A 21,090-nucleotide genomic window follows, 5' to 3' on the forward strand; every position below is an offset into this window, starting at 1 on the left:
AAGCATTCACTATGTTAGACATTCCTTCAGACTTCTCAGTGAAGACCGAAACAAAGAAGTCATTAAGCATCTCTGCCATTTCCAAGTTTCCTGTTACTGTTTCTTCCTCCTCACTGAGCAGTGGGCCTACCCTGTCCTTGGTCTTCCTCTTCTAATGTCTTGATAAAAAGTCTTCTTGTTTCCCTTTATTCCCTTAGCTAGTTTGAGCTCATTTTGTGCCTTCGCCTTTCGAATCTTGCCCCTGCATTCCTGTGTTATTTGCCTATATTCATCCTTTGTAATCTGACCTAGTTTCCATTTTCACCAATGCCATGTACAAAGGAAAAATTCCTGCTTTACTCACTACTCTGCTTTCTATAAGTCTAAGAGTCACATTCGCCCTTTTTGTCGGAGCATCGCACAGGAAGTTCATGTGGAGTTGCTTGTCCATTATGACCTCACAATCCTTTTCAGAGTCACTGCTTTCCTTTGTCTGACGAAGTGGGTCTTCACCCACGAAAGCTCATGCTCCAATGAGTCTGTTAGTGTATAAGGTGCCACAGGACTCTTTAACTGCTTTCCTTGTTCCTACATGCATAAATTTGCATTTGTGTGTATTAAAACACAGTTTGTTTGAATGGGCCCCGGTTATGAAGCAATCCAGATCACTCTGTAGGGTGGCTGTGTCGTCTTCATTTTTTATCACTCCAACAATCTTTGTGTCCTTCCCAAATGTTCTCAGCAATGGTTTTACTTCAGGGTCGCTGATGAAAGTTTTCATACTGTGTGGATGAATACTGATCACTGTTGAACCCCACTAGAAACTCTCCCATTCAGTAATGATTCCCTATTGACAATTTTTTTTTTTTAAGGATAGTTCAGTTATCCAGTTGATGCATTTAATGTGTGTTATATTGATATTGGCCAGAGATCTCCTCAGCCAGCTTTTCTAGGACTCTTGGGTGTAAGTTATCCAGGCCTGCTGATTTGAAAATATTTGTCCTTAGTAGATGCCAGTTAATATTCTTGTTAATTACTAATGGACTAGAAAGTACTTCATCTGACTACATCATTCTGCATCTTTCCAAATAATATTTATTGAACGCTTCTGCCTTATCTGTATCATTATTAATAATTTCTCTCTATGTAATAATAATGGTCTGTCCCATGGATTTTTTTTCCTTGATGTCTTTAGCTTCCCTTATAAATTTTCTGCACTCTATAACTTATATTGATTGCTATCTATTTCCCCATTTTTCCATTTGTTATATGTTTCTGTTTTATTTCAAGTAGCTGCCTTTGGATTGCCTCTGAATCAGGATGGGCTTTTTGGCAAAGATGTTGTCTTTTTGGATTGTAGAATTAGATTTTTGGCCATTTAATAAACTCTTCTTAAACAACTCCCTATTTTCATTCACATTTTTCTGTCTAAATTTTTTCTCCAATCAATTTTGCTCAGAATATTCCTCAGCTTTGGGAAATCAACTCTTTTTTGAAGCACCAAGATTATATAGTGCTCGTTGGGACTGTTCTCTCTTTGCCCATATGGATCCAGGTCATGATTGCTGATCCCTGTTACATACCTAACTTCTCTTGTTCCCTGGCCTGTAACAGACCCCTACCACTACCCCCTTCTGTTCTGTGTTAGGTAGGTCACTGATCCATACATATTCAGGATCCTGTGGTTCTGAGCTATCAGTCACCCTAAAACTGGTAATTGTGTCTTTAATGGAGAGTATCTCTCCACACATCTTTTACCTACTCTGTGCTTCCTGAACAAGTTGTAACCAGTGACTTTAACATTACAGTCTTGTGAAGTGTCCCATCAGGTTTCAGTGATGCCAGTTATATTAAATTTATTCTTGTCAGTGAGAATTTCCAGTTCCTCTTGCTTGTTCCCCAGATTCCTAGCATTGGTATGTGAATGATTGAAAGGCTTCTCTTCACATTCTTGGCTGTATTAATTCAGTTTGTTCGCAACATGCTGAGTTAGTTTGTACATGGTTTGCCTCCTTCTCCTGGTGGTAGTTTAATGCCCTCCTGGCTGCCTCAGCTCCTTGCTCGTTGAGAAGGTTAGCCTGGGAGATGCAGGCTGTCCTGTTCGTACTGCCCCTGTCCCACTGCAGTGTAACCCAGCATTCCACAGAACTGCAGGCACAACGTGGAGCTGTGGGGCATTCCCAGCGTCTGTAAAATCACTCAGGAACTGGCTCTCTTATGCAGTACGTGTCTAAGAGCATCTAGGAATCTGCCTAGGGCCTACAAGTAACCTCTGAGGTGTAATGATGTCCAGGGCCATGGTAACTCAGCCACTGCTTTGATTGCTGGGATTTCTACTGACTTACCCATTGCGTGGAAGCTATCTCTCCTTGTGAGTGAAGGGGTCTCCTGGGGGCACTGAGGTGCAGGGACTGGCTGGGGCTCCCTCTCACAGAACTAGCCTTCGGTCAACATGGGCCACAAGCTGCTGCCTGTTTTCACTCTTGGAACCAGTCTGAAGCCTCTGGCCTGGCTTTGGTCATACGCTGCACTTAGGGGAACCCACGATTGGATTCTGAGTCCTAGCAGACCACAGGCGTCAAGGTGAGGGGCTGGCAAACATGCACAGGGGGAACTGCCATCCTTCATGCTGTTGTGCATGTGAGCACATGTGCACAGTGGGATGCCAGGAGTGGCTGCACTCCTCTTCCCTGTGCAAAGGAGGAGGAGCAGCTGCTAGAGGCATGGCCTGTGAGGGAGTGGCAGGGAAGTGGCACTACCTGCCCCCAGCAGAAAACCAGAAAAGGCCAGAGCTTTGGGCAGTGGGCAGAGCCACTGGGTGGCATCTTGCAGGCTAATGTGCTGCCACTCCTCCCTCTTCCTCCCTGCCCTCCATTAGCTGCGAGGTTTGCTCCTTTCCTGCTGAGTATTCAGTGGGGTCCAGCAGTGTTGGATTTATTGGCACTGTCGAATTTGCTGAGTCAGCCCTTCCCAAGGCCCAGGGCACCTCCTGGCAGGTTTTTGGGATCCCTGTTCCTCACCTGAATTAACCCAGTGCCCCTAGAGCCGGGAAGTTTACTGGCAGCCCGCAGAGGAAATGCTAGACAGTGAGCGCCCTTGTTTCCCACATGCTCTGCTTGGTCCCGCCAACCCAGCCTGTGCAGACAGAGGAGGCGCAGGGGGTGGCAGCAGCTGGCAGAGGAACAAAGGCCCTAGTACTGCTCCCCATCCGTGGGTGAACAGCGAAGCTCCCTTTGCAGAGGGCCGCAAGCTCCCTGTGAACCTGGGGCCCTGGGGCAGAGGCTAATCCTTGCCGTCAGTAAGAATGGCTGTAGTGGTGCGTTTTCCCTTCTCCTCAGGAGGTGGGGCCGTGCATGTAGCCGGCCCAGCTAGATCAGCCACGGCTGCCTGTCTCTCCTCGCTTAGCCCTAATCTCTCTGCCCTCTGCATTTTCAGTGAATGAGGACTCTGCTGGTGCCACCGACGCTGAAGAGGAAAGGTCTGCGGTGGGAGTGACCTCGTCACCTGCAGCAGTATCGAGCGAGACCCCCAGCTCCACTGCTGCCACCCTTCCTGCTTCATCCATCCCTGGGCAGCCAGAGGAGCCGGCCCCTGCCTCAGGCACCCAGTCACCTCAGGCTGCAGCACAGGCCTTGGAAGCTCTACCACCCGGGTAAGCAGCTCTGTCTCAGGCCCATTCTGAACACGGTGTGGCCCATTCCCAGGGCAGGGCACCACGACGCTTGCTCCTCATGCGGCTGGGGTAGAGGGAGTGAGGCTAGTTCTGTGCAGAGAGGGTCCGAGGAACTTGAGTGGTCTGGGCCGTAGCTCTGAGCCTGCAGGAGCAGCTGTGTTGGAGAGGGGGGCTCTGTTCTGCCAGGCTGGCTATGGAAACACAAAAGCACATGGGGCCTGTGGCACCTTCTGGAACAGCACACACAAGCAGCCGGACTGTGACGGACCTGGTCCATGGACAGCATCTGTGGTTGGCTTTACATTGGGACTGACCTTTCCTACCTCAGCAGGGGGTGGGCCAAGACTGTATCCGTTTCACATTCTCAGAAGCTATACACAGCAGCAGCATGAGAAATCCCTTGCTGTCAGATCCCCAGAAGAGGAACCGCGCCTTTTGCTCTCCCTGAGCAGCACAGAAGTTGTCTGTGGTGCATATGTTACAAAGAGATGGGAAATTTCCAGAGAGCTCCCTTTAAACAAGAGGACCTGAACATTTTTTTAAATAAACTCTTAGAAACATGTAAGGGTCCTGCTCCCCTGTCAGTTTGGAGGCTAGGGGTCTCACTTAGCTGGAGTCACCCATGCTAGCTGCTATACAGAGAAATGGGGGGAAGGATAGCTCAGTGGTTTGAGCATTGGCCTGCTAAACCCAGCGTTGTGAGTTCAATCCTTGAGAGGGCCATTTAGGGAACTGGGGTAAAAATCTGTCTGAGGATTGGTCCTGCTTTGAGCAGGGGGTTGGACTAGATACCTCCTGAGGTCCCTTCCAACCTTGAGATTCTGTTCTAGTGGGTCTGACCAGCTAAAGCAGGCTGTCAGATGCACCCAGGAGGTGGAACCAGCAAGAGCTCTGTTCTTGGGTTTCTCTCCAGTCCTGGGCCTTTCCAGACTTACAGGTAACAGCAGGAGGTGAAAAATCTTCAAAGCAGAATTTCATTTTCAGCTTCCTCCTATCCCTGTAAAAAAAAGATATGAGACTTGGTTCCTCTGTCACATAAAAATCTGCCTCTCCTCTGCATGAGCTGGTGTCCTGCCAGGGACCTAAGGCCTAGCATCTTCCTGTGTCTCCTGCTTGGCTCTGTGCATTGGAGATGACACCAACTCCCAGCAGAAGAAATACAGCCTGCAGGAGAGGAGAACTTGGTGCTTGCAGTCCCCCCAGCAGTAGGGCAGTTGGGAGAGGGGCACTTTGGAAATAGTGTTGATGTGTGAGCTGCAAGACCAGCGTGCAGCCCAGCCCAGGTTGCAGGAGGGCAGCCTGAGTGAAAGCTTTCTCTTTAAATCTGGGCCATTCAGGCAACACAGCAAGAGGGGGTTGTTAAAGGGGAAAATGGCCTGCTGCATTTCCTGTGAAGTGAGCTGTTTGTTTTTCTTCGGCTAAGCCAGTGCCTGGAAGGTCAGGGCCTCGCTTATGTGTCAGTCACAGGTAATTAGGGTTAACAGCTCAGTGTGTCTTTGTGTGGGGGGTGAGGGTTACTTTCTCAGGGCTTGGGTTCTTCCTGTTTCCAGACAGCTGGAAAAGACCCATGCTCTGAAAAAGGTCTTTATTCCAGCAGGAGCTGGAGCCTCTCACTGCTCCTGCTGGTCAGACTGAAGATCTCCTTCTCCTCGCCTGGGCAGACCTGGGGCGCTGTCGTTCCTGCGTGAGTGGGCTGTGACTGCCAGCCCAGCCCAGCCCGTGTGCCGCTCACAAACAGCGTTATGGAAGGCCCTAAGGGTGCAGGGAGGTTTCAAGCCAGCGCTCTAGCACGTTCAGCTCTTCCAGCCACCCATTCTATGGCCTCGGGGAGCCACGCTGAGGATGGGCTAATTATTCAACCTGCTCTTTGTGGTGGGGGTAGGGAGGAAGAGGAACAGCAGCAGCAAAGCCCCTCCCATTGCACCCATTGGCCTGCGTGAACTTTAAGGGCCACCACACTGCAGTTTGGGCCGTTCCCTATCTGTACACTGGGCAGAGGCTCTCCAGGGGGTAAAATGATTCCCTCTCTAGCCTTGGGCATGTTATTGGCGTTACAGACTTGTGGTGTGCTAAGCTAGAGCGAACAGCCACTGGCCTGCTCACACAGCGTGGAGCCCAGTGACCTCCTTGGGAGGGCGGGAGTGGAGTGTATTCTGAGGTCTCTCCTGTTGGTTCTGAGCACATCAGGAACCAGAGTTCTAGGAAACGAGTGGCCAAATGTGAGATCTGCCCTGAGAGAGGCTAGATCAGCCTTTCTCCTCACAGAGTTTTGCTCTGGCTTGGCAGTGCCCCTGGCTAAAATGAGGTGGGAGGAAAAGTGGAGGTACGCGAACCAGAGTAGATGCAAGTGGGGTTGTGGGGGTAGGGGGTTTCTATTAGGCCCTGCTCTGGGGAGGCACATTTCTGGCTGTCTTGTAATGCTGTTGTGTTGCTGGGAATGACTTGGCTAGCAGTTTGGGGAGCAGCTTGCAGGCTGGAGAAGCAGTCAGCTGTGTCCATGTGGGCAGTAGTGTCAGAGGACGAAGGGGGCCCAGACAGAGCTGGGTAGGTTCCGGCTTAGTAGCAAGACATTCCCATACGTGGCTGAGCAACGTGTGGATCAGCCACTTGGTGGCCGTGCTATGGCTGGGGTGACTGACTGGGAAGGAGTGCGTAGCAGTTCTGAGGCTTGCTGCTTACAGGGGATCTCGGTCCCCACCCGCTATCGAGCATCATGCCATTGCAGGTGGGTCCGAGAGCCTCCATGTCACTCTCACTGGCGTAGAATGTGCCAGGGGTTGAGTGCCTATTGCAGGAGCCCTGGCTTTTCTACACACGTCCTTTGATCCCTGTAGAGACGCAGCAGGATGATCTCCCCCATGTCCACTCCCTTCCACAGCCCTGAGGAGTCTCAGCTCTTCCCAGCTTTAGATGCCTGGAGCTTGCTTCTTTCCCCATGTCTCACCACACACATGGAATCTACAGAGGCCAGGTTCATGTGGGGATTCTGAGCTATTTATTCTGCTCAGATGACTGTCTCGAAACATCTGCACCAGATGTGGTGAGCACAAAGGAGTCTCGTGCACATGACTAGGAGTCTGTTTTAGGGGCTGGAGAATACTGGAAGGTGGTCTGAATAATTCCAGATCCAACAGCACTCAGAATTCGTCCCCTTATATCCACCTGGCCTTACCTTTAAACTTGTTATCATGTGATGAACTTGAAGGGAGCCAGGGCACGTGTAGGTATGAGAGAAGTTGCTTTGTAGAGTTGGAAATTTTTGGGGTGGGGACCCCACTTTAACTCACAAGTTTCCCAGCTGGCTGATAATGGAATGGGAAGGCAGCTGGAGTCATCAACTCCTGCATCTGGTTCCTATCAATGATGATCCTGCGCTGGGGACGGAGAGCTAGTTAACAGGGCTCTGTCTCGCACACACAAAGAGGCACATTATGCTGTCTGGCAGAAGGGATGGTGCTGTGGTTTCTTACATAAGGCAAGGCATTTTGTTTGGACTGCGGGTTACCTTAGCACTGCCATTTCACACCGGCCACTGCTCCCTACAGCCACTGCCTGGTGCAGCCATTTCCTGCAACCAGAACAGAGTTACACTGGTGCACAGCACGGGCAGGGGTGCCACACACTGCAAACTGTCAGTGACAGGGTACCTGCATAAAACCACAATCACCTTGCTCTTGGGAAGGGAGGGAAGACTGCTGGTGATTTTCCACCAGTCACACACTGAAGCATGATTAGAGAGGGGGTGCTTGCAAATAAATTGCCCACATTTCTTGGGGGAGTTTGATTGACAGTTTCATTCCTGGCCTTGGGACTGGAGAATGGGCACAAGATGTAATGCACATGCATAAGCAAAACCCAGACACTTAACTTCTTTGCAGCTGAGACTATGATTGTCACAACACTTCATTAGGATGTTGTTATTTTTCTGTTTTACCTCTTGTCCTGACTGTATGCTAGAGTAACAGCTGCAAGCTGCATTCTAATTGGCCCAGGAAACAGGCTCCAGCCAATTGAAATATTTTTTAAATTTAAGTACATTTAAAAAAAAATCTTTGAACAACCTGGGTTTCTGATTGGCTGCATTGATGTTTGTCTCAGCTCCTCCTGCAAACTGACAGTTGATTGGGCAGTGATCCCTATTATTGCAGACACAAATATGGTCTTGTGGAAGCTCAGATGTCATTGGGCCCTGGAAGAACACAGGAAGTAGTTTATTATCCACATTTTTCCATCTGTGTTGTAATAGTCATCCAATATCTGGGTTACTTATGTTCAAAGACACCCAAATCTTTGTTTGCTAAGATGCTCTTTTTGACATGCTCTTCAAAACTGGTCCACATGTGGTTGTCCATGCACAGTGACTTGTCCTTTTCGATGACTAGATTGATGTGCAAACACTTGAGGTCTCTGAGGGTCTCCCTTTCTTTCTCACCTGGTCATACACTGTTACCAACTTCATTGCTGCAGAAATTGTGGCTTGTTAAGTGCTGTCTCCCAATTTGCCAAGATTTCCGAAGCGGTAAGTGCCCTTTGTTTTGACAACACAAACAGGGATGACAGAGTCATCCTGTTAATGAACATACAGCAGGAAGTATGTTGCAGAGATCAAGAGTGAGTGCATCACAAATTGCTTGCAGTTTTGCTGGTAATGGTGTGTGTTTCAGTCCACATGCTATCTGTGCGTTCCATTTTGGAATCTGTATCAGATGACCTAATTACTGTGGTTCCTTTGACACCAAAAGACTGAAAAGCTTGGCATGTACACTGTGCAGAAGCATCCTTGTATCCACTTTCTCTTCAATATTGTACAAGTCTCAGGCTGCTTTAGCACCTCTACTGGTGATGGACTTTGGTACTTCATTGGAAGAGACTCCAGTAAGGAGTGTTTGTGCTGGATGTGCTCCTACAGCCTCAGGTGCATTTGAATCATATATTCACAGAGGAATTTTACAGGTGACTGACTGCTTGTTGGATGCCACATTTAGAAACTTTAGAATACCTGTCACCTGGTATTGCATCCAACCTTAGATTCTATCCGGCGCTGTCTTTCTGCAATTTTCACAGAGTGACTGTTGTATCTCTCAAAGACTTGATTACAGAATTAGCTTTGTGAAATCCTTTTAGGACCTGCCTGAAGTACTCAGCAGTCAATTCATCAAGTGTGTGGAATTCATCTCTAGCCATTATTGGTGTGACAGCCATCGCATCTCTGACGTACACTTCTTTTGTGGCATGCTCTTAGCTCATGGATTCTGTCAGCTTGAGCTTCCAGCAGATGTCCTAATTTAGCATCTCTGTTCTTTTCATTGTTCCATCAGCATGGAGAGTGACACAGGCATCGGTCCCACTGGGTGATTAAGAACAGTTGCTGTTGAAACATCATCTCTGCATCTTTCTAAGGACAGGAAAACAGTTTCTGGATTGATAGCAGCTGTGATTGTCCCTCCCTTGCCAGACCTAAATTTGGTGGTCTTGGCCATGTCAGCAAATATTTTGATGCCAGATTTCTTGACTGAGCTGAAGAAACTGCATGTCCCATGAGAATCAAGTGCATCTCTCACAAATTTCTCCATTTGTTCTTCACCAGCATCTGCTGTTAGCTATAGAGACTCTTGTGCATCTGATGTTGCATTCAATCCAGTAGATATATTAAGCCCCTCTGAATACAGTTAAGGGTCAAATGGTTTGTTATGTTGTTGATGATGTGGCTGGTAAGAGGTGTCTGTAACATGCTCTTCATTACTCTTCAGGGGAGAGGCATGGATTTGTTTGTGGACTGTCTATACTACTACATGTTAGGCCACTTCTTACTCCCATAGCTTTTGCATATTCACTCAGGACTTGTGAGGGTCCATCTGAGAAGAGCTGGCTTCTTTCTTGTCAGTCCAATAATCCCACTGCTACCCTTTGAGTCTTCTGGGAACAGAGAAAAGTGTCACCAGTCACCCTAAATTCCACTGAAAGAACCAGGAGTCGGATGCACAACAAATCCCCCAGCTTCAAAAGCACTGGGCACTCTTCCGGGGAGAGCTAGCATGTAGACTGATGTATCCCCTGGTATAGTTGGGCCTCTCTGCAGTAAAAAAGCTGTGGCAGCATGGCACTCTGCATGTTTCTTCACTCTCTTGCTCTGCATGGACATTTAGAAGCAGTATCTGCATAACCTGGAGAACATGATCCCAGAACTTGAATGTAGCAGACTGGGCATTCGTCTATGTCTGAAATTCCTCCAGTCGTGGTAGTATATGCTGAGTCACAGCATCATCGAGCTTTTAAATGATGTACTGTAAGGACCCAGTGTCTTCAGACTCAAACACCTTTTGAATGTTAGCCAACCTTAGCCTCCCTGCTCATGACACCGAACAAATTAATAACGTTCCAGAGCACTCAGAGCCTCAGGTGCTGGAGTCAAGCCATGCAGAGCACAAGCTGCAGATACATCAGGGTCAGCAAGAAGGTCTCTCAATCCTGTGTCTTCCCAGAATTTTCCAGTACAGGGTGTGAAAACCACCCAGGTGAATCATGGTACCAAATTCATTTCAGAGAGCCTGTTTTTCACTTACTGAGCAACACATACAGCTGCTGATCCATTGTCTGAACGGCATGCTGCTGCTGCTGCTTCCTTCTATTTCAGCATTGTAGGGTACACTGTGGTCATCTCAACTGGTTTGGCATTTGCATTTGGTGCATATGCAACTGCTCTGTAGCTGCTTTTCTTGGTTGCAAGCGTGTGGTTGAAACCAGTCCAAAATGGAATCCCCCGAGTGTGAACAATATCAACATCATTTGGCATTGGTAGGACATCGCAAGGTAGTCATCTTACAAGACACCAGGAAAGATCTTGGGCAGTGTTCATTTGTAGGTGAGAAGAGTTTATTTTCACAAGTACTTTCTCATGGGGAAATTGGTCTGGATTTTTCAAATGCTATGTACTGCATAAGAGATCTGTTTGTCCAGGGAGAATAAGTGACTTTTCCCCCCATTTCAGTGATATTTGCTGTGATGCTGGACTCTCTGCAGACTGTTCTTGAAATACCCCTCTAGCCGTTGAATGGAAGGTGTTCTTTCCATCATTGGTCTCTACACTGATGTCTGTATGATCATCTTGTTCATGGATGACATTTCCACCAGCATGAAGTGGTACAATTCCATTTGAAAGGAACACACCTCCCTGGAGTCTTTCCACTTCAGTTTTTGCAGTACTAGTGATGAACTTCCTCACCTCATAAAAATTTAGGCAGAATCCATGAAGGTGTAGTCTGTCAATTAAATTGTGAAACTCAAACTCATGGTGTAGCTGTGCAGCAAGACTTGTGTGCAGTGGTGTGATAATTTTTTAACTGTTAAGTACTATCAACACGATATTGCGTTGATTCCCGAAAACACTATCAAACTACAGAAAATACTGCAAAAACTCAACACAAAAAGAAGCCAAGTCAGACTGAAAATGAACTGCTCTAAAATGAAATTTATGCAGTTTGATGTCTTGCCAAAAGCACAAATAATAGTCAAGGGAGAACAAATAAAAGAAGTTGAGCAATACGTCTATTTGGGCCAAGAAATTAACATGCACCATGATCAGGAGGGCAAACTCTCACAAAAAAAGCAAGCAGGTTGGTGCGCATTCAGTTCTATCAAGGATGTCCTCCAAGGAAAAATAAACAAGGGAACATGCGCAAACCTCTGCAACTCAACAGCACTGCGAACAATGTTGTTCGGCAGCGAAACATGGGTGCTGACAAAGATAGAGGAGCAACAATTGTCTGTCACGGAGTTGGTGATGGAAAGAATTCTGGGGATTTCAATCTGCGACCGAGTCTCCAATGAAGTGATCAGACAGCAGAACGGAGCGCAGGACCTCGTTGTTGAAAGCAGGTGCAGTAAAATGTGATGGGTCAGGCATATAACTAGGCTCACTGACAATCGATGGACTGCAGTTGTCGCCGAGTGGTATCCAGGGGACCTGAAATGACCACTCAGTCAACCTCCAAAGAAATGGGAAGATTTTATTGTGAAAAGTCATGGCCATCCATAGAGAAGGAAGGCCAGGATAAGAGAAGAATGGAAGACATGTTGTGATCAGCACAATCTATATGAGGGCTAAAGGGCCAATTGATCAAGGTGATCAAGTTTAAGTACGATGCACGCTGCAATTGAGGCATCTTTTTAAATATCTTCTGAAGGATGATACTTATTGCTGGCTGAATTGTGTGCCTCTATATCTATCAACCAAAGGAGAAACTCCACACCAATTGGGGCACAAAAGTAGCTGCCTCTGTAAACTACGATCTCCTAGCTCTGTGTAATTTGAGGCTTTCATTTTGGCTGTTTCCGACTGAAACAGCATTATACAAAACCACTTGTTCATTTTGAAAACATTTCATCAGGCTCACCTGCTGGAAGAACATCTACACAAATTGGGATGATTTAAGTTCCTGCTTCAGATTACTAGTAGCTTGGGTAGCATCAACTGATGTTGTGATGTTTCATAGAACAGTGGTAGACTTACCTTGTCCATGCTGTTCATGTAATGAAATTGGAGAACCGCAGTGTTCTAACCTTTCCTGCAATATGCTGCTGGAATAGCTTGCAGTTTCAAGGGAAGTGGGCTTTATATCGTTGTAGCAGCTTGGACTGGAGAGGAGTTTTCTTGTTGCACATAAGAGACAGTCTTGTGATGGAGTATTGGTGGCACATCATGTAAACTAGAAACTTCACCTAGTAGATACCAATACAATTCATCTCTCCTTGGGTCTGCTGTCAATATTAGAGAATTCTTGCCAGTACTGGTGACTTTTGACAGTTTTTTGCATTCTTTTGATTTTTCTTGATAAAGAACACATTTTTCAAAGTTTATGAAGTGTCTTTGATGTAAGAGGCTGGTATCTGCCATGTCTTATATATTGTAACGTCCTTGTGGAGGTAAAATTCCCAATTTATACTGTTAGCATGACTACCACCATTTTTCATTTTGTACAGATAGACATACTTGTGCTAAATTAGATATAAATTAGATCTTTGTTAGTACGGTAATGGCTCTTGTTGATTGAAGCCTAGTGTAAAGCAGTGTATTGTCATCTATAACACAAATACTGACCTGTGGATAAGTGTCACTGAATTAAAACTAGTTTCTAGACTATTTCAAAGCTTAATAGGGCATGCATAGGCAATTACAAATTAAAATCTTGTACCAGGCAGACTAGATGCTACATTGTATATACAAAAGCTTACAAATGGATTAGCGTTACATTAGGAATTTATGTACATGTATATCTACCCAATATGCAGTATGAACTATGGGCAGGCAACTGCTGCCGTGCACAGCCATCAGTGTGAGACTGATCTGGTCAGCAAATTTCAAATGAAATGGAGAAAACTATTATAATCACTTATGAGATACTTTGACCATTAAAAATATACAATGTGAAAACATTTCATGTTAGTGTATTGCAAAATGTTTTCTGCCACTTATTAAATAGCTTCATCGTTTCTGGGGAAAAAAGAACAACTTGCCTATGCACAACAACTAGAAAAATCTTTTAATATATTGACTTTTGATAGCTTTGACCAATAAAAATCACATTAGGGTGTTGAAATTAATGTAAACAGTAAAAGCTGTAATCATAGTCAGGTTGCAGCATTTCTGGAATTTTGTGAAAAATGACACTTTCTCAGAAAGCCTTTGACAAGGTCCCTCACCAAAGGCTCTTCAGCAAAATAAGCTGTCATGGATAAGAGGGAAGGTTCTCTCAAGGATTGGTAACTAGTTAAAAGATAGGAAACAAAAGGGTAGGAATAAATGGTCAGTTTTCAGAATGGAGAGAGGTAAACAGTAGTGTCCCCCAAGGATCTGTACTGGGCCCAGTCCTAGTCAACATATTCATAAACAATCTGGGAAAAGGAGTAAACTGTGAGGTGGCAAAATTTGCAGATGATACAAAACCGCTCAAAATAATTAAGTTCCAGGCAGCCTGTGAAGAGCTACAAAAGGATCTCACAAAACTGGGTGACTGGGCAACAAAATGGCAGATGAAATTCAATGTTGATAAATGCAAAGTAATGTACACTGGAAACATAATCCCAACTATACATATATACAATGATGAGATCTAAATTAGGTGTTACCACTCAAGAAAGAGATCTTGGCATCATTGTGGATAGTTCTCTGAAATCATCCACTCAATGTGCAGCGGCAGTCAAAAAAGCGAACAGAATGTTGGGAATCATTAAGAAAGAGAGAGGCTGCAGGTCTCTCTGCTGGGTGCCAGGCCAGTTCTGGGAACTGAATCTGTGGCAGGAGAGGCACTCGGAGCCCAGCTGGGTCTGATTTTTCCAGCTAAGGCTGTTCCATGCAGGAACCTGTGTTTAGCGAATGGCATGGCTGAGCTTGGCCAGCACTGAGGGCAGTGAGGTCACACTCTGTCCCAGAAGACTGGAAGGATCAGTTCCGAAGCAAGGTAATGTACGGGCGGCTCCCCTTCCTGGGGGCTGAGGCAGTGGCTGCCAAGGTGAGGCCAAAGGCCCCCAGGACTTAGCCCTAAGTGTTCTGCTCAGCAGACACCCCCTGCTTTCTCTGCCTCTTTCCTTGGCTTGAGCTGGACGAAATGGCCAAATCCTTGTTTGGGGATGTTGATCTCTCACCTAGCCCCTGGGGAAATGCAGCTGCTGAGCGCAGAGTCTGGGCTCTGGCAGTTCCTATCCCCTTTCAGCAGGACCCTCCCTGCTTATCGCAAAGCTATTCGCCAGGATGGGCAACAATGGGGTCCCTAGCCTCTGTTTGCCGGAAGCTGGGATTGGGTGACAGGGCATGGGTCACTTGATGATAACCTGTCTGTTCATTCCCTTTGGGGCACCTGCCATTGGCCACTGTCAGAAGACAGCATACTGGACTAGATGGACCTTTGGTCTGACCTGGTATGGCTGTTCTTATGTTCTTGAGACTGGGCTGCCCTAGTAGTGGTGTCTCAGAGTGGGCTGAGATATGTAGCAGGGGGAAAGGCTTGTGCTGGGCTGTGGGTGAAAAGAGGGCTTTAGCCTTCAGGGTTGTAAAGCTGCAGGATGTTTACTCAAGCCCCTGGGTGAGGGTGATGCAGTTGGTGCCTGTCCACTCTTGGGAAGCCGCTGTGCTTAATTGCTGTAATTCTGAACATTCTGTGAGGTCTCTTCTCTGTTCTGGAGGCAGCCTTGTCCATTCAGGGATTTGGTTGCTTGGAAAGTAGCCCATCAGCTGCCAGGAAAAGATCTCCTGACCCACGAGTCATTCCAGCCACCTTTGTGCCTTTCTCTTCCAGCTGGGAACAGCGAGAGCTACCGAACGGGAGGGTCTATTACGTGGACCATAACACCAAGACCACCACCTGGGAGAGACCTCTGCCTCCAGGGTAAGACACTTTTGAGATACTTGGAGTTTCCGAGGGCAGAGGGGAGCCCCAGATAATAGCTGCCTGAATGGACTGGACACACAGCAGGCTGCATGCAAAGGAGAAAACGGGAGAGAGGGAGGGTGGGAGAGGTGCATCTCCATTTCCAGGCAGGTTGTTTCCTCCTAGGGATCTGGCACATGTTCTTATGCCAGTCCATACTTACTCGCCTCAGTCCCTTTCTATCTGTAGCTCCTCTGAGCCTTTGTCTTCTAGAGGTCTCTCTGGTTCTCTGCTCCTCTCTGTGCCCCGTAAAAGCTGAAAGCGATAAAGCCAAAAATCATTGTTCTTCCCTCAGCTGTATTTAGACTGGGGTGACCCTAGTCAGTGAACGTACTTTAAAAGCCCGAGTGCAGTGTGAATGTGAAATAAGGTCTTTCCCACGTCACTTCCATACCCTTCATCTCTCCTACTTATATACAATACCTCCTGCTAAAACCGGACCTCTGCAGCCCTGCCCTGTGGTCTTGTCTGAGCTCATAGGCTACTCCGAGTTTAGACAGGCCCTTACATGGGTGGGAACCCTCCTAGAAAACCCCTGGTGATGGTTGTGATGCGGTAGGGGGCTTCCCTCTTAGCACCAACCCAGTTCCCCAGCATGATGCTGGGTGGTGCTGTTGACCTGGGTGGGGAGAGAGAGGGAGAACTACGGAATCACCAGTGTCACTTCGTTTGGTGATTCTCCTTGGACAGCTCCTGTCCTCCAACTACTCAGCAACGCTACCGGCTTAACAGGACATCTGTAAAGAGGCACCATGGCTCCCATCATTCTCATGTCCCCTGGTGCTGAAGTTGTCCTATCCAAAGGAATCCGTTTCCCGTGGAGTGAAGGTTCCAGTCTGATTGAGACTAGAGCTGCTGTGTAAAGCCGGCAGTGCTGGCTGCTCGAGGGGCAGGTGAAATGAGACTGCGGTGCTAGAACTCAGTGCAAAGTCACGGTCCTACCGGGACACGCTCGGCCACCACAGCTCTTGTAATCGTGTTCCCCTAGAATGGCTCTGAACTCCTTTCTTGCCTGCGAGTTTGGAGACCAGTAACCCCTGAAAGCTGCCTCGAGCCAAAGCCTAGCCCCTAGCAAATCCTCTGTTGATGCACCGTGCCCTCTGCTTTGTCAGCGCCTCAGACGGCTTCTGTCCTCCGGGTGTCGGAGGCAACTAAGCAACCTGCTCCACTAGCAGGTGGGGTACCATAATCCCTGGGGCCCATCTCTGACACTCCATGAGGAGGTGTTTGTTCCACTCCCAGCTGCTCCAAAGCAGCACAGCGAGAAGCACAGTACCAATGGGACACTGTGCGACCCAGCTCTGCAAGGCACAGAAATGCCACCATCTGCTTGGGCCTTGCTGCTCACTGAGTCTGGCTCCAAAGGCTCCACCAGGGCCTCTCTCATCACCAGCCTCTGAAGACTTCCGGGGCACCCTGTGCCTGGGGTGGGGCAGCCCTCTCAGCAGCAGGGTTGCACTCCTGGCCATTGAGTGGCTATTCTTCCCTGGCAGGACTGAGTAATTGCTCTCCCTTTGGAAGAGCAATTACCCAGTCCTGCCAGCAATTACTAGCAGCAGGAATGGAAGCTGAGTCTCCGGCCTTGGAGCCTCAATTCTAGTGGTTCTCTGGGTCTGCTTTGGTGCCAGCTGGGATGGGCTTGAACGCTCACCCCTAAGGCTCTCAGAGTAAGAGAACTTGTGTGTCGAGGACACACGCCGTCCCTTTCAGCCTGAGAAGAGTTTTCCTCAGGGGCTTCTCTAGCACCTTGGGATAATCCTTCCCCATGGCTTTGTGGCCCTGTTGACAGGAACCTCCTCCTATTCCTTGGTAGGCTGGGTGATGGTCTGGCTGCCGGTGGCCAATGATGGGCAGTAAGGCTGGCTGATGGCCTGGCTGCGGGTGCCCCATGAAGGGCTGTAAGGCTGGCTGATGGCCTAGCTTGCCCGTCTGACAGTTGTGAAGGTTGATTTCCTAGGAAGGAAGGTATGTTCCACTGACATTCCTGGTCTCTGAGTTAGCAAATAACCATGGTAAGTTGTGGCCAAGAATCATTGTCAGCCATGAGCCTGGGTGCTGCCTCAGGCTGAACCCCTCTCAGGGTAACCACAGACAGTATCTACAAGCTTGGAAAGCAGAACAGCATCTGGCATCTTCTGCTGCCTCGGGCCCAGTAGCAAGGGCAATGGCTCAGGGCTGAATGGTCGGATCTGTGGAGGGGAGTTGTCCCACAGCTCTGCAGCGCTGGTGTGAATATGCAGGGGCAATCCTGGGGAGTCACCTCAGGATCCAGGTGTGTCCTGCACACCCCAGGCCTTGCACCGAGGGAGCGGCTGAGACCCTGTCACACACCGTGCATCCCTCTTCTTCAGAACCTTTCCTAATTCATACGTCAGCCTTCCCCCGCCGGCCGCCAGCTGTCATGGTCACTCCTGCGATGCTGGAACTTTGTGCCAGAGAAGCCATTTCTCTGCTAGCAAGGGAGTTTTACATTCTTCCTTTGGCCTTTAAACATCTCCATCGTCCTCCTCCATCCTTCTGACCTGCCATGTTTGTTCCATCCACATGTTGCTCTCCAGTTCTCTCTCCAGTGCCCCTTGGGGGACCCCCTGCACATCCCAAGCATCATTATGAATGCTGCTTCCGTGGCCCAGGGTTAAGTGGTCAGGCTGTATGTAGTGATGGCAGCGTGGGTTTGATTTGCTGTTATGCACTGCGCTGTGAGATCACAGACCATGCAGGCTCATCCCACGTCTGGGAGCAGGGAGATCTGCTCCCCTTTCTTTCCAGCCACACACTGGAGCACTCTGGAAGCTAACAGTTTGTTAGGCTGAGCCCTGGGGAAAACCACAAGCATCTGCGGAGCACCCCGACTAGCACGTACCAGTGGGTTAGCTGGCACTACTAATGGACAGTCAGCTAAGGTGATAGTGTGTGAGCGAGTGGGTGTCGAGGCAAGCAGAGCATCTGTACAGGGGTGGTACAGTCGGTAATGCTGTCCTTTCTGCGGTGTTTCCAGCTGGGAGAAGCGAGTGGACCCCCGGGGCAGGTATTACTATGTGGATCACAACACCAGGACCACCACTTGGCAGCGTCCCACAGCTGAGTATGTGAGGAACTACGAGCAGTGGCAGACTCAGCGAAACCAGCTCCAAGGGGCCATGCAGCAGTTCAGCCAAAGATTCCTGTACCAGGTAAGGAGAGTCGACATCTCCTCTTAAGGGGTCAGGTGGGTGGGGGAGCAGTTTACAGCAGCGTGTGCGAAGTCCATGCCCCACTCAGGGATGTTGGCTGTAGTTGTGGAATGATGAGTGAGGCTCTATCAGTGAAGGTGACATGGGGCCCAAACAGCCTCCAGGGTCTCCAGTGACAATACAGCCTTCTCCAGCTATGGCTTTCTAGGACCCTTCCCCAGACTTCAGTCTGCCTGTTGTATTGGGAGGTTCTCGAGGCAGTTACCAGCCCCTTCACCTAGTTCCAGAGCCCAGCACTCCTCAGAGGGCCACTCCAGCTGACTCACAGCCAGGGATACAGCACATGAGGGCAGTGATCTGCTCCACTCCAGAGACAGGAACTGCAGGAACGTCAGAGCAAGGGGTTGAAGCAGCTGGGAAGATCCCACAAACACCTCTGCTGGCTTCAAGGCAGGGAGCCAAGAAACCCTGAGGGAACTGGTGTTCCCTTTTTAAAGAGATCCATAGAACTGTCAGGCTGGAAGAGATCTGGAGAGGACATCTAGCCCAGCCCCCTGCACTGAGGCAGGGCCAAGTGAACCAGCCCATCCCTGACAGCCATTTGTCCAGCCTGCTCTTGGACACCTCCAGTGACGGGGATTGCACGGCCTCCCGTGCAAGGCTGTTCCAGAGTGTCGCTGCCCTTAGGTTTAGAAAGTTTCTGCTAATATCCAGCCTAATGATTCGTGTTGTCCTGAGCAGAGGCAGCAGGAAATGACCTCAGGCCCCCTCCTCCAGGATGGGGTTGATACTAGCATGGCAGAGGAGCTTGCTTTCTCCCGCGACTCCTCTGTGAGTTCCTGGGGCTGTCTCTGGAGTGTCTTGGAGCTGTCCCGGGTGGGATGGCTGCAGGTCTCTCTGCTGGGTGCCAGGCCAGTTCTGGGAACTGAATCTGTGGCAGGAGAGGCACTCGGAGCCCAGCTGGGTCTGATTTTTCCAGCTAAGGCTGTTCCATGCAGGAACCTGTGTTTAGCGAATGGCATGGCTGAGCTTGGCCAGCACTGAGGGCAGTGAGGTCACACTCTGTCCCAGAAGACTGGAAGGATCAGTTCCGAAGCAAGGTAATGTACGGGCGGCTCCCCTTCCTGGGGGCTGAGGCAGTGGCTGCCAAGGTGAGGCCAAAGGCCCCCAGGACTTAGCCCTAAGTGTTCTGCTCAGCAGACACCCCCTGCTTTCTCTGCCTCTTTCCTTGGCTTGAGCTGGACGAAATGGCCAAATCCTTGTTTGGGGATGTTGATCTCTCACCTAGCCCCTGGGGAAATGCAGCTGCTGAGCGCAGAGTCTGGGCTCTGGCAGTTCCTATCCCCTTTCAGCAGGACCCTCCCTGCTTATCGCAAGAGCTGGAATTCAAACTTCAGAGTCAGATAGTGACTGGCTGGAGAAATCTGCGGAGAGGAGACTCTCTGGACGGGCCAGTCGGTCCCCAAACCCACCCTCCACCCCTGCTGAGCACCCATGACCACAGCTGACTCAGCACTTGTGCAGATCAGGCCTAAGTCAGCAGCTGACAGGCCACAGACTTAGCCAGTGGAGTCATCAGGCCTGTGTGCTGACCTTTACCCGGGGCTCCTCTGCCCCCCAGTGTAAGACCTCCAACCACTCCCCTGTCAAAAAAGCCCCTTGCTGAGTCCTGGATCTTACAGGGGGCCTCAGCCCTGGGCAGCACTGCTCTTCCAGGGCTCCGCAGGGGTGTGATTGTGGGAAGATGTGTGATCCTCTCCCAGTTCCTGTGTCCACTGCTCCACGCCTCCGGTCTGCTCGGATGGCACGTGTGCCTGGGCCTGCTGTCCTTGCTAGGAGCAGCAGAGCGCTCGTGGGTGTGAGCATGGGGTTGGCGTGGGAAAACAGCCCCCCCACAAAGCGAGAGCTCTTGGGCGATGAACTTCTCGTCCCCACAGAGGTGAGCCAGGAGGCTGAGCAGTCCAGAGCTGTAGAAATGCCCTGTGCAGCTGGCCATGGCCCCTGAATCCAACTCGTGATGTGCTTGCAGTGTTAGAGCGCAGAGCAACCTGCCTTCCCTGCTGTCAGCTGAGGGCTTCCAGGTCGAGGTGGTCTCTTCTGACCTTCCCTTTCCTTCAGTGAGCTTGCTGGGCTGCCGCAGGCTTTACTGCCCTCCACGTGCACATTGCTCTCATCCAGGGTTGGCAGCACTGGCTCCCAAGCGATGAGTGGGGAGGGGCGTCCATCTGTCCAGAATGCTGCCTGGGTTCCGAGCGGGAGCCCCCAGAGCCACTGCGCTGAAGCCATGCCACTCTTTGTGACACATCCCTGCCGGGATGCTGGGCAGGGCGAAGGCGTCTTCACTTCATCAGGCTAAATCTGGAAGTGATGATACTTCTGCTTCCAACGCTGCTGCCAGGAGTGCTGGCTGCTGCTCAGCTCCCATCCCCAGAGGGCCTTTGGCTTGAGCCCTCCTGGGCCTGCCTGCCTGTGTGGCAGGAGAGGCAGCTGGGCTAGGCTAGCATTACCTGGTCATGCGAGTGGCCAGGTTTCTCAGTATCATTGGCCTCTGTCTAAGCAGCATTTCTGGGCTTCTCTGCCCGGCAGCATGGATGGGTCAGGGCTGTGTCCAGAAGCTGCTCTCTCGTGCTGGGCTGTGTGGCCCTGCCCTGGGGATTTTCCATGGGCTCCTGCCCTTTGCAGTCTTGGAGCATTTGCTGTGCTGTTTTAACTGGGCACCGTGTTAGTTTTCCCTTATGCTTCTGTGTCGCCCTTGGGAGCTGGGTCTCTCCCTGGCTCCTAGCAGCCTGGCCATTCCCCCTCGCTGCACATGTGTGGGCATTGTGAGAGCAGCGTGGGGGCT

At 49.6% G+C, this 21,090-nt stretch overlaps 1 protein-coding gene across 2 annotated transcripts in view; it reads left to right on the forward strand.

The window, feature by feature from the left end:
- The window catches only part of WWP2 (WW domain containing E3 ubiquitin protein ligase 2), an 84,246-nt gene that overhangs the window by 43,946 nt on the left and 19,210 nt on the right, over positions 1 to 21,090 (forward strand). For both annotated transcript variants that reach the window (XM_032783072.2, XM_032783071.2), the window contains exons 8-10: positions 3,415 to 3,631; positions 14,944 to 15,033; positions 18,074 to 18,248. In XM_032783072.2, coding sequence (XP_032638963.1) covers positions 3,415 to 3,631; positions 14,944 to 15,033; positions 18,074 to 18,248 — 482 coding nt within the window. The remainder of the gene's footprint in view (positions 1 to 3,414; positions 3,632 to 14,943; positions 15,034 to 18,073; positions 18,249 to 21,090) is intronic.

This window comes from Chelonoidis abingdonii, chromosome 19, assembly GCF_003597395.2.
Source record: "Chelonoidis abingdonii isolate Lonesome George chromosome 19, CheloAbing_2.0, whole genome shotgun sequence".
Taxonomy (NCBI): Eukaryota; Metazoa; Chordata; order Testudines; family Testudinidae; genus Chelonoidis; species Chelonoidis abingdonii.